The following is a 13,180-nucleotide window of genomic DNA, read 5'->3' on the forward strand; positions in this document are numbered from 1 at the left end:
TCTCAGCTCTCCCCATCAGCTATTGGGATGTCACTATTTCTTAACTTTTCATAAGTTTTTGTTACAAACACTTTGATTAAAGATGCTGGGGTGTGATACTGGATATGGCCAAAGTTATAATATAGGCAAATGGAAATAGAATTTTATTTTATTTTTTTAAAGATTTTTATTTATTTATTTGACTGAGATTACAAGTAGACAGAGAGGCAGGCAGAGAGAGAGGAAGAGAAGCAGACTCCCTGCTGAGCAGAGAGCCCGATGCAGGGCTAGATCCCAGGACCCTGAGATCATGACCTGAGCCTAAGGCAGAGGCTTTAACCCACTGAGCCACCCAGGCGCCCGGGAAATAGAAGTTTAAATTTCCACTTGTTTACATACTGCAAAATCTTATATCTGGCATCTGGCCTTCCTTCTTTCTCTACCTACTTTGGATTCTTGGTTGAACATCTCAAGTAATCTTTCCCCTGACACTTGATACCGTGACCTGGCTCTAATTCTTGGTCTTCTACCTCTTTAAACACCACCCCAGGATCGGTGCTACTGATGTACCCTCTCCATTTGGTACGTGGCTGTTTGTAGTACTAAGGGAAGAAACTTCCCAACCTCGTTAAATGGAACACAGGGTCATTCACTTTCTGCACCCCTGTTCCCCATTAGACCCATCTCATCTCCTCTCTCAAGCTTTATATGTGGTACAGAAATATACAGCTGTGAGGAGCTCCTTATGCCATCTGGCCTTTTTCTCACCTGAATGTGAAAAACTTCTACCTGTAAGTTTCTTGCCCATTAGTTGAGTATGTCCTACTCTGTACTGGCCTCTCCTCTGGAATTCTTCCTTTCAGTCTACAGGAGAGGTCCCTTTATGTACCCTAGTTGTGCATGTTCTGTAATTGCTTTATCTTTAATTATTGATGAACATGAATCTCTCCCTTGACCATAAACTCCATAAGTGGGAGGGGGGCCTCTGTGTATATTGTTTTTATAAATATACAACTGGTACGCAGTGACTACTTAACAACTGTTGAATGAAATGAAGCCCTACTGTTGTAAACATGGATTTCCAAAGCCCAGTGGATAACTCATCTGGATAAGACAAGTGGATCCTATAAAATGGTGTATCCCAGGTCAGACACTAAAGAACTGATGAAACTGATTGTTAAACGCGAATCTCTTAATAGCCACGTCCAGTACTTTTTTGTCTGCAATGCAAATACTATATGATCGTCTTGATTGTATGTAAAGAACTATGTGTCCTCTGCCTTTTAGGGTGGACAAACAGGTTCCATGGGGCCTCCAGCTGTTCCCCCCTCATTCCGTCCTGAAGATGAACTCGAACACCTGACCAAGAAGATGCTGTATGACATGGAAAATCCACCTGCAGATGAATACTTTGGTGAGTGGAGTTTAAAGCTGACTCCTGAAGTAAATGTCTTCTGGTTTTCTTAATTACTAATTAGGAGTACTATCAGTTCCACGGGTAAAGGATTTGAGTATGGATGCATTGGAGTTGGTGTGCTTCTGCACACAACGGAGTGTTTTGGAAATGGTTTTGTGAGACTGCCATAAATGGGGTATCTGTTTCGCTCATACTGAAAGTGCAAGGATACTACTGTGCAGTTTCTTGAGATACAAATTTGATTTTAAAATGAATTTTTGACAACTTCTAAGCTTCTCCTTAGGCAGAAATAGGGTTTCTGTATGTGTTCAGGTTCCTCACTCGTCTAAATATTTATATACAAAATGTGGAAGTGGATAGTGTCTAAATTCTGCACTCTCAATTATTTCCCTCTGCGAGTTTAGGAAAAGATGTTCCTGTTGTGTGTTTGTTTTTGTTTTTTTCAACCTTCTCCCTTCTCTAAATCTGTGAATAATTATGAACGGTTATCCCATCCAGTCCATGAGGATAATGTGGATTGATGAACTATATGCAATTTCCAAGGTGCTACGGACACATAACCTGTCTTCAGGGAGGTTGTAATTATTCAGAAAAGATAAGAAAAACACACGAGTAATTACTAATCTTGGTAGGAAGCTGTAAGAGGCATAAGAGAGGCTTATGTGAGATATTATAAAATTTAAAAGCTCTTTTCATCAGGAGCGTCAGGATTGCCTTATAAAGAAACTGGTGGTACCTAAACCTGGGCCTTTCATATTAGTGCCTCCCAAATTTTCTATGATGGAAACTATTTCCTCCTCAGTCTGTTGGAGGCCAGTATTTGTAGAGAGCACAATTAAAATCAATTACTAAGAAAGTGAAATAAAGAGAATACAAAATGGAAGGCCACGTTTTACCACTATGAGATTGAATAAGAATCAATTACCCTATTAAAGTGTTTTGTACTCTGTCTCAATGGAGGGTGACAAACATTTCTTAGATCCCCACCCAAGGACCATAGTTTGAGTAGTATCACTTTAAAGACATGTAAGGAAAGGAGATTTCATTTGTGGGGGGAGCAGAAGCAAAGGCACAGAGGTGGAAACATACACAGGTTTTCACTTCTTCAGACATTTACTATTTTCATGTCTTCCCCTTGCTCCCTATTTGGGAATGTGTAATAACAGGTGAACTGAGGACACTGGTCCAAAGCCACACCATAAATGGAATGGTATAAGATATAAAAAATTTGGCACTGATTTGTATATAGGTGTAAGTCAATGGTGGAAATAAAGAATTCTGGTTCTGGCCCTTCCTGTGCCTTTGATTGGCTAAGCAATAGTGAAATTTTCCCCCTCTGCTTGAGGCCCATTTCTCACCTTAGTAAATCAGAAGTGTGGAGCAAATGTTTTCTAGAATTTCTTTCAACACTAGTAATTTTCCGTAGGAACAGCATTACTCCAACCAAATACAACAAAGCTCAAAGCTAAACACAAATTGATAGGAGGAATGCATGGAGAATATTTTTTTTAAGGTCTCTAGTCCTATTAAATACTAAAAGTGTACCATGCTCTTGTTACTGATGTGGGGGAAAGTTTTATATTGGAATCTTAGGTAAACTTTCTAAAAGAGCATGTTAAAAGCAAAAAATAAGGTGACAGTACTAAAGCATATTAAAAATAAAAAGCAGGGCTCCTGGGTGGCTCAGTTGGTTAAGCAGCTGCCTTTGGCTCAAGTCATGATTCCAGGGTCCTGGGATCGAGTCCCACATCGGGCTCCCTGGTCAGCAGAGAGCCTGCTTCTTTCTCTCCCTCTGCCTGCTGCTCTGCTTACCTGTGCTATCTCTCTGTCAAATAAATAAATAAAATCTTTTAAAAATAAGTAAGTAAGTAAATAAATAAATAAATAAATAGCAAACTAATGTAACAAGTATATATGCCTCAAATATCATAGCAACTAAATACATAGCAATAAAGAAAATTGAACATGGAGAGTAATTGTGTTGATGAATATGTATTAAACCTTCTGGGAAACAGATATAAATTAAATATTATCTTTTCCTTCAAGAACTATCCTAGCTCTAATAGTTACTAGCTTACACAACTTGAACAATTTGGTTACGCTCTCTCAATCTTTGTTTTTGTTTTTGCTTTATCTATGCTATTAAAATAACCACTAGTTCATACTGTTATTTTGAGTCTTGGGTGAAGTATTTATAGAAAGCACTTAGCCAAGCTCTTGGCATATAGAATATCCTCAAAAATCAAAGTTATCCCATGCTTTATTTAAGAAAATAAGATATGCCTATTAGAAACCCATTAAAAATACCTGATTTAAACCTAAGTTCATCACAAAAATAGAACATATTGCACCAATTGGTAAATAATAATTGCCAAATAAGGATTATGAACCATGAGAGAGATTGTGGAATAATGATTAATGTTTATTGAGTACTTACAATGTGGCATTGGTATTCTACGTACTTTATAGGAATTAATCTATTTCATCCTTATAGAAAATGTATAATCCTATAAAGGCTATTATTATTTCCATATTAGGAAATTGAAGCACTGAAATGTTTAGGTAATGTGCCCAGCATCAACAGCTAATAAATTGTAGGACTTGATTAGAATCCAGACTTCGTTCTATACTTTTTTTTCTTCTAAAATTTTTTTCCCCAGCTTTATTGAGATATACAAAAGACATAAGCATATAATCAGTGTCCATAACTTGGTGGGTTTAGAGATGTATATACATTTGTATTGCTCCACCACAATCCAGGTAGTAAACATATCTGTCATCTCCAAAAGTTTAAGCTGGATAATTAGGAAACCTTTTATGGAGGAGATCAGCTTTGGATACACAGAAGATAGAAGAAAGTATTCTCTTTGGAGTAGATAGAATGAACAAAGTATGAATTGAAACCAGGATTATTTAAGGAAAATTTACTTTAGGTGGAAAATATCTAAGTGCCTATAATGTACAAAATTCTCTGCTAAGTGTTAGAGGCATTTGGCTAGACATGGATCTTACCTTGAAGATTCCTATAGCCCAATAGAGAATATATACAGAGCGATGATCTTTAATCCTAACACAAGACTGGAAGTGACAAGTGACTTAATCAAATTTCAGCCAAAGTTCATCGAGAATTCAGAAAAAGGAGAATAGACATTCCCAGGAAGAAATGGAAATATGTTTATGGAATGGTTAGCCTTTGAGTTAAGTCTTTAAAAGTACACTAATAGAGGGGCACTTGGGTGGCTCAGTGGGTTAAAGCCTCTGCCTTTGGCTCAGGTCATGATCCCAGGGTCCTGGGATCGAGCCCCACGTCGGGTTCTTTGCTCAGCAGGGAGCCTACTTCCTCCTCTCTCTCTGCCTGACTCTCTGCCTACTTGTGATCTCTCTCTGTCAAGTAAATAAATAAAATCTTTAAAAAAAAAGTATGCTAATGGAGATTTGGAAGATCTAGAGGAATAGAGAATAGAGGAATGATGGTAAGGAAGTGATATCATTTCTGACAAGGGAAATTTTAACATGATACAGAATAAAATCATTAAAGTGAATCACCAATGTGGGAAGGAACAAATTTTGGGAAATAAAATTGGAGAATAAGGCAGGAGTCCTGATTGGATTCTGGTTGAAAAAAAAAAAAAAACAAACCCTATTAACTATTTGAGGCAAGGTTAGAGAAATTTGAATATGAGCTATATATTCGATAATACATCAGTGTTAATTTCTTGAGTATGGTATTGTGATTATACATTGTGGTTATACAAAATGATATCCTTATTTTTAGGAGCAATGTACTGAAGTTTAAGGAGATGTGTCATGATATCTGCAACTTACTTGATAGGTGATAGATTGATCGGTAGATCTACACATAAAGATACTGATGCAGATATGGATATTGTGGGGAGGGCTGAATCACTTTAGATTAAAACAGCTAGAGATGCCACACCTGGGTGGCTCTGTAGGTTAAAGCCTGGGCCTTTGGCTCAGGTCATCATCTCAGGGCCCTGAGATCAAGCCCTGCATCAGGCTCTCTGCTCAGCGGGGAACCTGCTTCCCTTCCTCTCTCTCTCTGCCTGCCTATCTGCCTACTTGTGATCTCTGTCTGTCAGATAAATAAATCAATCTTTAAAACAGCTAGAGATGCCATTATTACACAGCTACCCAGGACACCTTTCTTCCTCAAAAATGTATTGAAGCCTCACAAATGAATTCTTTTAAGACTTTTTTCTTGGGTGGGAAAAGTAGAGAGAATTAGATTCCTGTGCCTTCCAAACCAGAATCTTTTAATGATTACAATGGATCTTTGACATTTCCCTCTCCTGTGTGTGTTTCCTTGTTTCGTACTGGACACATACCTTTACTACTGCTGATGAGATGATAGTCATTAGGATGGTGATGATAGGAGCTGATACTGATCTAAATCTCTATTCATAGTTTGAATGACAGGTCTGGTGATGATGTCTTCATTTTTTCGGTGAGGAAACAGATTCAGAGAGGCTGAATGACTTGTTCAAGGGTACATAGTTAATAAGCTTCAGAATGTGGACTCATTCTTCTCATCTCAAGTCCGTGCTGATTCATTACCATTATAGAACGGCGTATGTTGTTCCTGCACCTGTCAATAGCTGATTATCCTGAATCTTGTCATGCTTTCCTTCCCGATGTCATGACGTTCAAGTGAGAGACCATCTGCGCCAGGGCCATGAGTTGTGTAGCTGGAACGTCAGTGTCTCTGGCAATATATTTTAAGTGTGTATAGAACCTAAATTAACTGATGGGGCACTGAGTGTGAGTTTTTTGGTTTTTGGTTTTTGGGTTTTTTTGTTTTGTTTTGAGCATGACCTTTTTGCCATGGCTTAGATACATACTTTAATACAGCACACCCAATACCTTCCTGTCAACGGTGTTAGCGACCAGCCCTTCTGTTGACCTTGCAGAAGGAAAATTGTTCTAATTACAGCACATCTCATTTTCTTAACTCAGTTCCTGATAAATATTACAAGCAGGAACCTTCAACTGAGTCTCAGCTGGTTATTTTTTTAATGGTTTCTTCTAAAATGGTTTTAGTTTTAGTGTTCTATACTCTTCCATCTTCATCAAAATCAGGGATTGTTACATTGCAGTATTAGATAAATACCACAAGGAATGAACCCATAATGCAGCAGATGGATAAGTCCGTATCTTTAAAGGAAAGTCAAAATTCTCTCGTGCTCTGAACATTTTCCATCTGTTTTGGCTTATGTGATTGGGCTATAGAAGATTCTTAAGTATTTTCTCCATGGGTAATAGGGTCCTTGAATGGGCCTCAAAACACTACCCTGTAGGGAGAAGAAAGGAAACATACAAGAAAATTGAAGGTAGAATATTCTCATGTGTTTCAGTAATCAGGCAGTGGGCCTTTGGCCCAAATCTAAGCACTCTGTTTCCCTGGGCACCTAGGAAAGTGTGTTTATACTCAAGGAGATTCTCAGTTCCAAGGATAGATGTATAGAAAGAACAAGAGGTGATGAACTATGAATTATTTTAGGTTAGGGGAAACTTCAGAACTTAAAATGAGAGGGATAATTTTAAAATTAGCTATTAAGATGAATGGGGAGAAAGGTACCATTGCCAGAATATTCGGGAGCTTACAGGGCTAGTTGTCCTGATTGGAGCTTATATTTTTCCGACAGTTATAAGGGGGGAAATGTAATAGAAGGTCAAGTGTGTCTCTAGATATTTTTGCCACATCTTTTGAATTAATCCAAGAACTTTCCCTATTGGTTGACACACCCGAGCCTCTAAGTATTGTGCTTTCTTTCATTTTGAAAGACAAAATATGTTTATGTAAGAGAAGTTCCATGTCTATCCCTCTATCCATAGTTCTCCCCCAAAATAATGGTGTTCTGGCTGTGCAGACCCTAATACCTAAAATAAGACCATTGGAATATAGTATCTGTGGAAATGAGAACTGTAATATATCTGAGGATAGAATGAAAATATCTACCAGCTTATTTTTAAACACAAAGCTGTAATTATCTTGGCATTGCTTACATAGTGTTGTCTTATTCCTTCTTTTAAAAAAACTGAAGTGTGTGAGTCTCAAAATTGTTTAGGGAGCTATTTGAAGAATCCCAATGCCTTTAGAGCAGCACTAGGTAAATTCTCTTCACAGAACTTGGCATTTGTCTAAGAATTTTTGTTGTTGTTGTTTCTCTCTGACTATTGTTATTGAGGTATAGTGGTAAATTTTTATAAATCCAGAAGTTTGTTCTGGGGGAACTAGGATAGTAGGACAGAAGTGGAACATAGGAGGCAGTGGGGGCCTGGCATGTGGTAATTATGCCTCAAGAGAAGAAAGGCACGGGTTGGCATGTGCTGTCATTCCTTCATTAATCAAGCTAACTCACCATGCTTGGTGCTATGTATCTTCTCAGTTGAGAGCAACATGGAGGTCTAGTGAATGTCCCTGAGTAGAAACAGAGTGCCCCTGTCAGAGAGGATTGGTAGTCCGTTTATCGATACTATGTAAGACCGGTTGATAAGTGAGCATGCGTGGGGGACTTGGACAATGATGCTTAGGGAGCTGCAGACCACTCTTTGAGGTACAGTTGAAGGTGTGGAGGAAAGAAACCTGGAGCCCTTGTGCTGCTGGAAGACTGCTATGTGCAAAAGAATTAAACTTGATATTCACGCCTCCAAAGTTAGCAACAAAAGCAAGGCAAGTGTGGGGAAGCCAGCGAATTTGCCTTCAGTATGATGAATTAATGTTTTGAGCAGACAGAGACAAGTTCTTGGAAGGGTCTAGGTCCAAGCCCTATAGCCCCCCATGGAGGAAGTAATGATAGGTGTTCAGGAGTCCCCTGGATGATGAGATTGGATTTGGAAAGTACTGTCCTACTCTGACGTTCAGTGACGTGGGCATCTAAACTGGCCCAGGGATCAACCTCCTGCATCCAATTTCTTATTCTGCCCCCAGATTGTCATTTCTATGAGGTGATTACAACTGACATCTAGATAAGGTTTTGTAAAGTACTTTCATACTTGTAATATCATATGAGCTAGACAGCAGCCCTCCAAAATACAGTATTTTTTCCCCATTTGGCACGTGAAGACACACAGGATCTGAGGAATGAAGGGACTCCCATTCTCCAGGGCCACCACCCATCCCTACAAATCAGAGATCCCAGAAGCACAGCTCCCCGAAGCAGCAGCATTGCACTGAGGCCCAGACCTCCTACCCCAGATCTTGCTCCCTTTCTCCCCCAGCACACTCTTCCTGGGGGGTTGCTAGATAGTCATGAACTGAGAGGCCGGTCCGTGAACGTGCTCTGTGCTTTACCTTTTCCATCAGTACAAGGAACAGTGTCTGGTTTGAAAAGCGCTGAGGGGGTCTCAACTGAGAGGTGCTAGGTAATTTGTTTTTCTTTGTTGTTATTATTTTGTGTCAAGAAAATAATTTCTGAAGTGCTCCTGTCAATTACAAACTGGGAAGTGACTCCAGGTAGATAGTTGCCTTGAGTACGGATGGAACCTGAGGCCTTAAGCATCTTATTTCCCCAGGAAAAAAAAAAAAAAATGACCTAATTAATTAAAAACCCCAAAAACCACAATGGAAGAAAAATTAGAAAATGAGTAGCTTAGAGAAAAGGTTATATTGATCTGGGAAAAAATGGATTTCTCGGTTTTGTTTCTTTCCAGCTCTTTCTTTAAGGTATCTGTGGGTCGTGGGAATAGAATGTTTTCTAGTTAATGAGACATAGTAGATATATTTCCTTTTGTGGTGGTGATTTCTGGTAAGGTGTTTGCTTGGGGCAATATATGTTTACAACACTAAATAAATAATCCTAAGCATTTATGTGTTCCATCTTAGCACACGTTAATTTTTAATTAATTTGGCTATATAGTGTGTTTTTAAGCATTGATTTGGGAACCTAGACTTATAGTGTCATAAAGAATTTAATCGTAGAAACTATCTACAACAATGTTTCATTTTCCAGAAAACTGAAGTCCAAATGACTCACTCAAGGTCATACAGCTGGAAGTGTTTTAAACTCTAGGGCCAAAAGTTCCTTTCTGAATAAAGAATAGAAACTAGTCTCTGCTGGTGGGAAGAGGGATGGCAGGCCTATTCACAAAGGTGAGGAAGTGGGTTTCCCAGACATTTTTGTGAACCCACTCCTGGATATACTTTATTCAAACTTGAGTGAAATATGCATTACCCTTAAAAATGATAAAATAAAATCAATGACTTATTAGGACCTATGTGCATATACTGTCCTGAGCTCCTTGATTTTTAAATACAAAGTTAATGAAGAGATTCCCAATATCTTTAATTTCTCATTTTCATCAATTTTTAAAATTTATATATATTTCCTTAATTTCTTCTCAGTGTTCCAGAATTCATTGTTTATGCACCACACCCAGTGCTCCTTGCAATACCTGCCCTCCACAGTAACCACCACCTGGCTCCCCCAACTTCCCACCCCTCTTCCTTCCAAAACCCTCAGTTAGTTCCTCAGAGTCCACAGTCTCTCATGGTTTGTCTCCCCCTCCAGTTTCCCCCAACGCACTTCATCAAATTTCTTATTTGTAGTATCCCATGTCTATTTTCCCCACTAGAATGAAAGTCTGACTGAAGTAATAGTTTTGTTTTCATTCACTGCTGTGACCCTATCTTCACCTCTAGAACACCTTCTATCTGACTGATAGAAGATGCATAATATTTGTTTAATTAACTAGTAAACATATAAATGAAAATTGTGAGTAGACATTGGGTATTCCCTGTGGCAGGACATGGTGTAAAGTAAACTACAGAGGGAAAATACTTCATTCATTTAACAGACATTTATTTAGCACCTTATGGGATCATAAAAGGTTAGAGCTGGAGAGAATCAGAGAATATTGAAGGAAAATCCCCTGAATTTTAGAGATGAGGAAATGAGTGAGTTTTCTAAGTTGCAAACTAATTAGTTATAGTGCCATGGATTATAATTCAGACTTTTTGCTCCTTTTTTTGGTTTGTTTTTTAAATCACTTAAATATGTAGAGTGAGACATTCCTTGAACTTTAGTGAAAATTAAATTGACACCCTTGAACTTGACCTCTTTTGCATGTATTTTTTATGAGAATTAAGGACTGAAATTGGTCAGTTGATGGGTTACATGACTGAGATGTTCTAAGTTCTAGATCACATTTACCTGATTTCCCACTGTGGAGTTCATCATCTTTGGTTCCCAGGCCAATCTCTCAACTCCTCAATTTTCTGCTATTCTAATCTAATTGGGTCAGATGAGCAGGGCATGTCATTGATAGAAACCATCCTTACCCCATGTTTATGTGTGTTTTCCATAGCAACCAGCTGTGAAAGGTCGTTCACTTCAACTAGACCCTTCCAGGCTGTGAACCACCACCCAGATGGCTGTTTCATATGGTCTTTATATCAACAGCAGACACCCACTCATTCAGTTACATTGAGATCATCATTCCCTTCATCAGAGAATGAAATCTAGAAAAGAGATTCCCACTTCATAATGAAACTTTTTTTTTTTTTGGTCTAATAACTGACAGCAGACTTGGCATTCTGGGAGAGAATGAGCTGGCGGGAGGACACATTGTGTGACCCAAAAAAAGTTCCAATTCATAGGTTGTTTATGGTTGTGTGCTGAACTGTGTGGCTAGAGTTGAGCCCTGAGCCTACAGGTGCTAATTATGCATGTTCTGATCTTAAACACGCAAATACAGATAGCTCTGAACTCTGCTCGCTTTACTGCCCAAACCATCCTTCTTCCCCCTCACCTGCTCTTTCCCCACAACTTTCTCTAAAACACACAGATAATGATCTCCTTCCAGACTTTGAAGTGACATTAGATTTGTCAGAAGGGCTAATTAATTGACTGTCAGCAAAGCCATTGTTTGAACATCTGTGGAGTTCTATTTGGTAGGCATCTATTGTACTTTTAATTGAATGTATTCAGTCATCTACAAATATTTATTGAGTGCCTACTATACTCCAATCATTGTAGTGTACACTATGGGAAATAATACAATGTAACATAATGGCCAAGAAAGCATTGTTAAATCCTAATACACCAAGGGCTTTAATGGTGAACCAATTTTATGACTGACAGTAGAAAATACATTGTTCTTCATCCAGGTTCAGGGGCTTTTCCCACTATTACCAGTTGACCTGGGACAGATTAAATATCACAGGAGTTCACATGAAGAGAGACCTATTGTGAGGGAGTAGCCTAGTTGGCAACTTGAATGGCTTGAATTCTCAGCAAAGACAGTTGAATCCTTTTAAAGAAAAACAAACAAAATATCCAAGGCCAGTAAACTGGGAAGACCCAGAAGTAGGTCCAAATTAATGATCTTACTCCAATTCTCTTCCTAACTGACTCCAATGTCAGTCATGTTATATTAAATTCTCCCCAGTTTGTTACAGGATTGCACACCTCTGAGCTCAGACCTCAGCTGGCTCTCTAACCATCAAACCTTCAATCTGTCTGAATCCTAGACTCAACTCCACTGCTACCTATAAATGAGCAGCATGTGTTAAATTTCTGTGAGAAAACAGAAACACTGTGCAGGAGTGACTTGTTGAAGGAGGCTAAGAGGTACTAGAAAATGGCTATTAACCTCCACTGCCTCCCTTTCTCTCCCATTTAGCCTTAGGATTATGGCAAAATTAGAGAGACACATAGAAATCATATAGCTTCTGGGCTCCCATTCTGTGATAATGGGAGACACCGTTATAATTTTTACTGTATACATGAACTATCTGTACTATTATTTACCTAATATTTTACTCAAATTAACTTTTTAGCCTACTTTGTCTTCATCCATATCAATAGTATCCATAATTTGATCTTATGGGTTGAAATATGTGCTGTTTTTCTCCTTAAAATACATTAAGTTAAATATCATTTTAATTTTAAAATGTTCATCCATGAACCCTGTAATGTTCAAAGTACTGAGAAATGTGGATGTAATTCAACAAGAAGACAAATTGATAGAACACCATGGTGACATAATTGCCTCAAGGTCACCCACTGAGTTGACTGTTACAAAATAAACAATATTTTTGCACCCAGAGTCATTATGTTATCACGAGAAGCAGTGTAGTTGTGTAAGGAGCCAAGAATCAAGCATTCAGAGGCCAGAATCTGGGCCTAACATTATCCTGTTGACTTGCTGTGACATCCTAGTCCAGCCCAGTTTCCAGGGGACTCATCTTTTATATTAGGAGATCAGACTACATGATTTATAGGGATTCCTTCAGCCCCTTATGGTTTTTGTTTGTTTGTTTTTTGTTTTTTGCCTCTAATACTTCTCATGTATTGTCCTCCAAGACATCATTAAAACATAGGTGGATAGAAAAACAGCTGTCCTTTATAAAATTACAACATTGCTCAATTCAGCATTTCACAGAAGAATTGGAAAATGTGCTCAAGAATTATATTTTCCAGACCATTTTATACTCTGCTCAGTACTGTTCCTCATTTCTTAAAGTTGATGAGAAGGTTCACTGCATCTACAGTAGCTTTAAGTGAAAGTTAATAAAAATAAAACAGGATTATAGAACATAAGAAATACTCTTTTCTGAGGTGGGTACTCTAGCATTGCTATTTAAGGATTTTCCTGAGTCTGTAATGTTCACTAATGTTAGTTGGCATATGTAAGTGAAATTAATATTGGTAACCATCAATGTTATAGTGGTCTTCAGTGTAGATAATACAGCACTCTTACAAAAATGAAGAGTTCATCTTCTGTTACATGGCACCAGGAAACAAGCTCTGGACTTTGAGTCAG

General features: G+C 38.3%; 1 protein-coding gene across 33 annotated transcripts in view; it reads left to right on the forward strand.

Annotated features, from left to right (window-relative positions):
• The window catches only part of LPP (LIM domain containing preferred translocation partner in lipoma), a gene marked incomplete at its 3' end in the record, with an annotated part of 643,639 nt that overhangs the window by 493,462 nt on the left and 136,997 nt on the right, over positions 1 to 13,180 (forward strand). For all 33 annotated transcript variants that reach the window (XM_082694119.1, XM_082694127.1, XM_082694104.1 and 30 more), the window contains one exon: positions 1,267 to 1,393. In XM_082694119.1, coding sequence (XP_082550245.1) covers positions 1,267 to 1,393 — 127 coding nt within the window. The remainder of the gene's footprint in view (positions 1 to 1,266; positions 1,394 to 13,180) is intronic.

This window comes from Mustela nivalis, assembly GCF_964662115.1.
Source record: "Mustela nivalis genome assembly, chromosome: 1".
In the NCBI taxonomy this organism is placed as follows: domain Eukaryota; kingdom Metazoa; phylum Chordata; class Mammalia; order Carnivora; family Mustelidae; genus Mustela; species Mustela nivalis.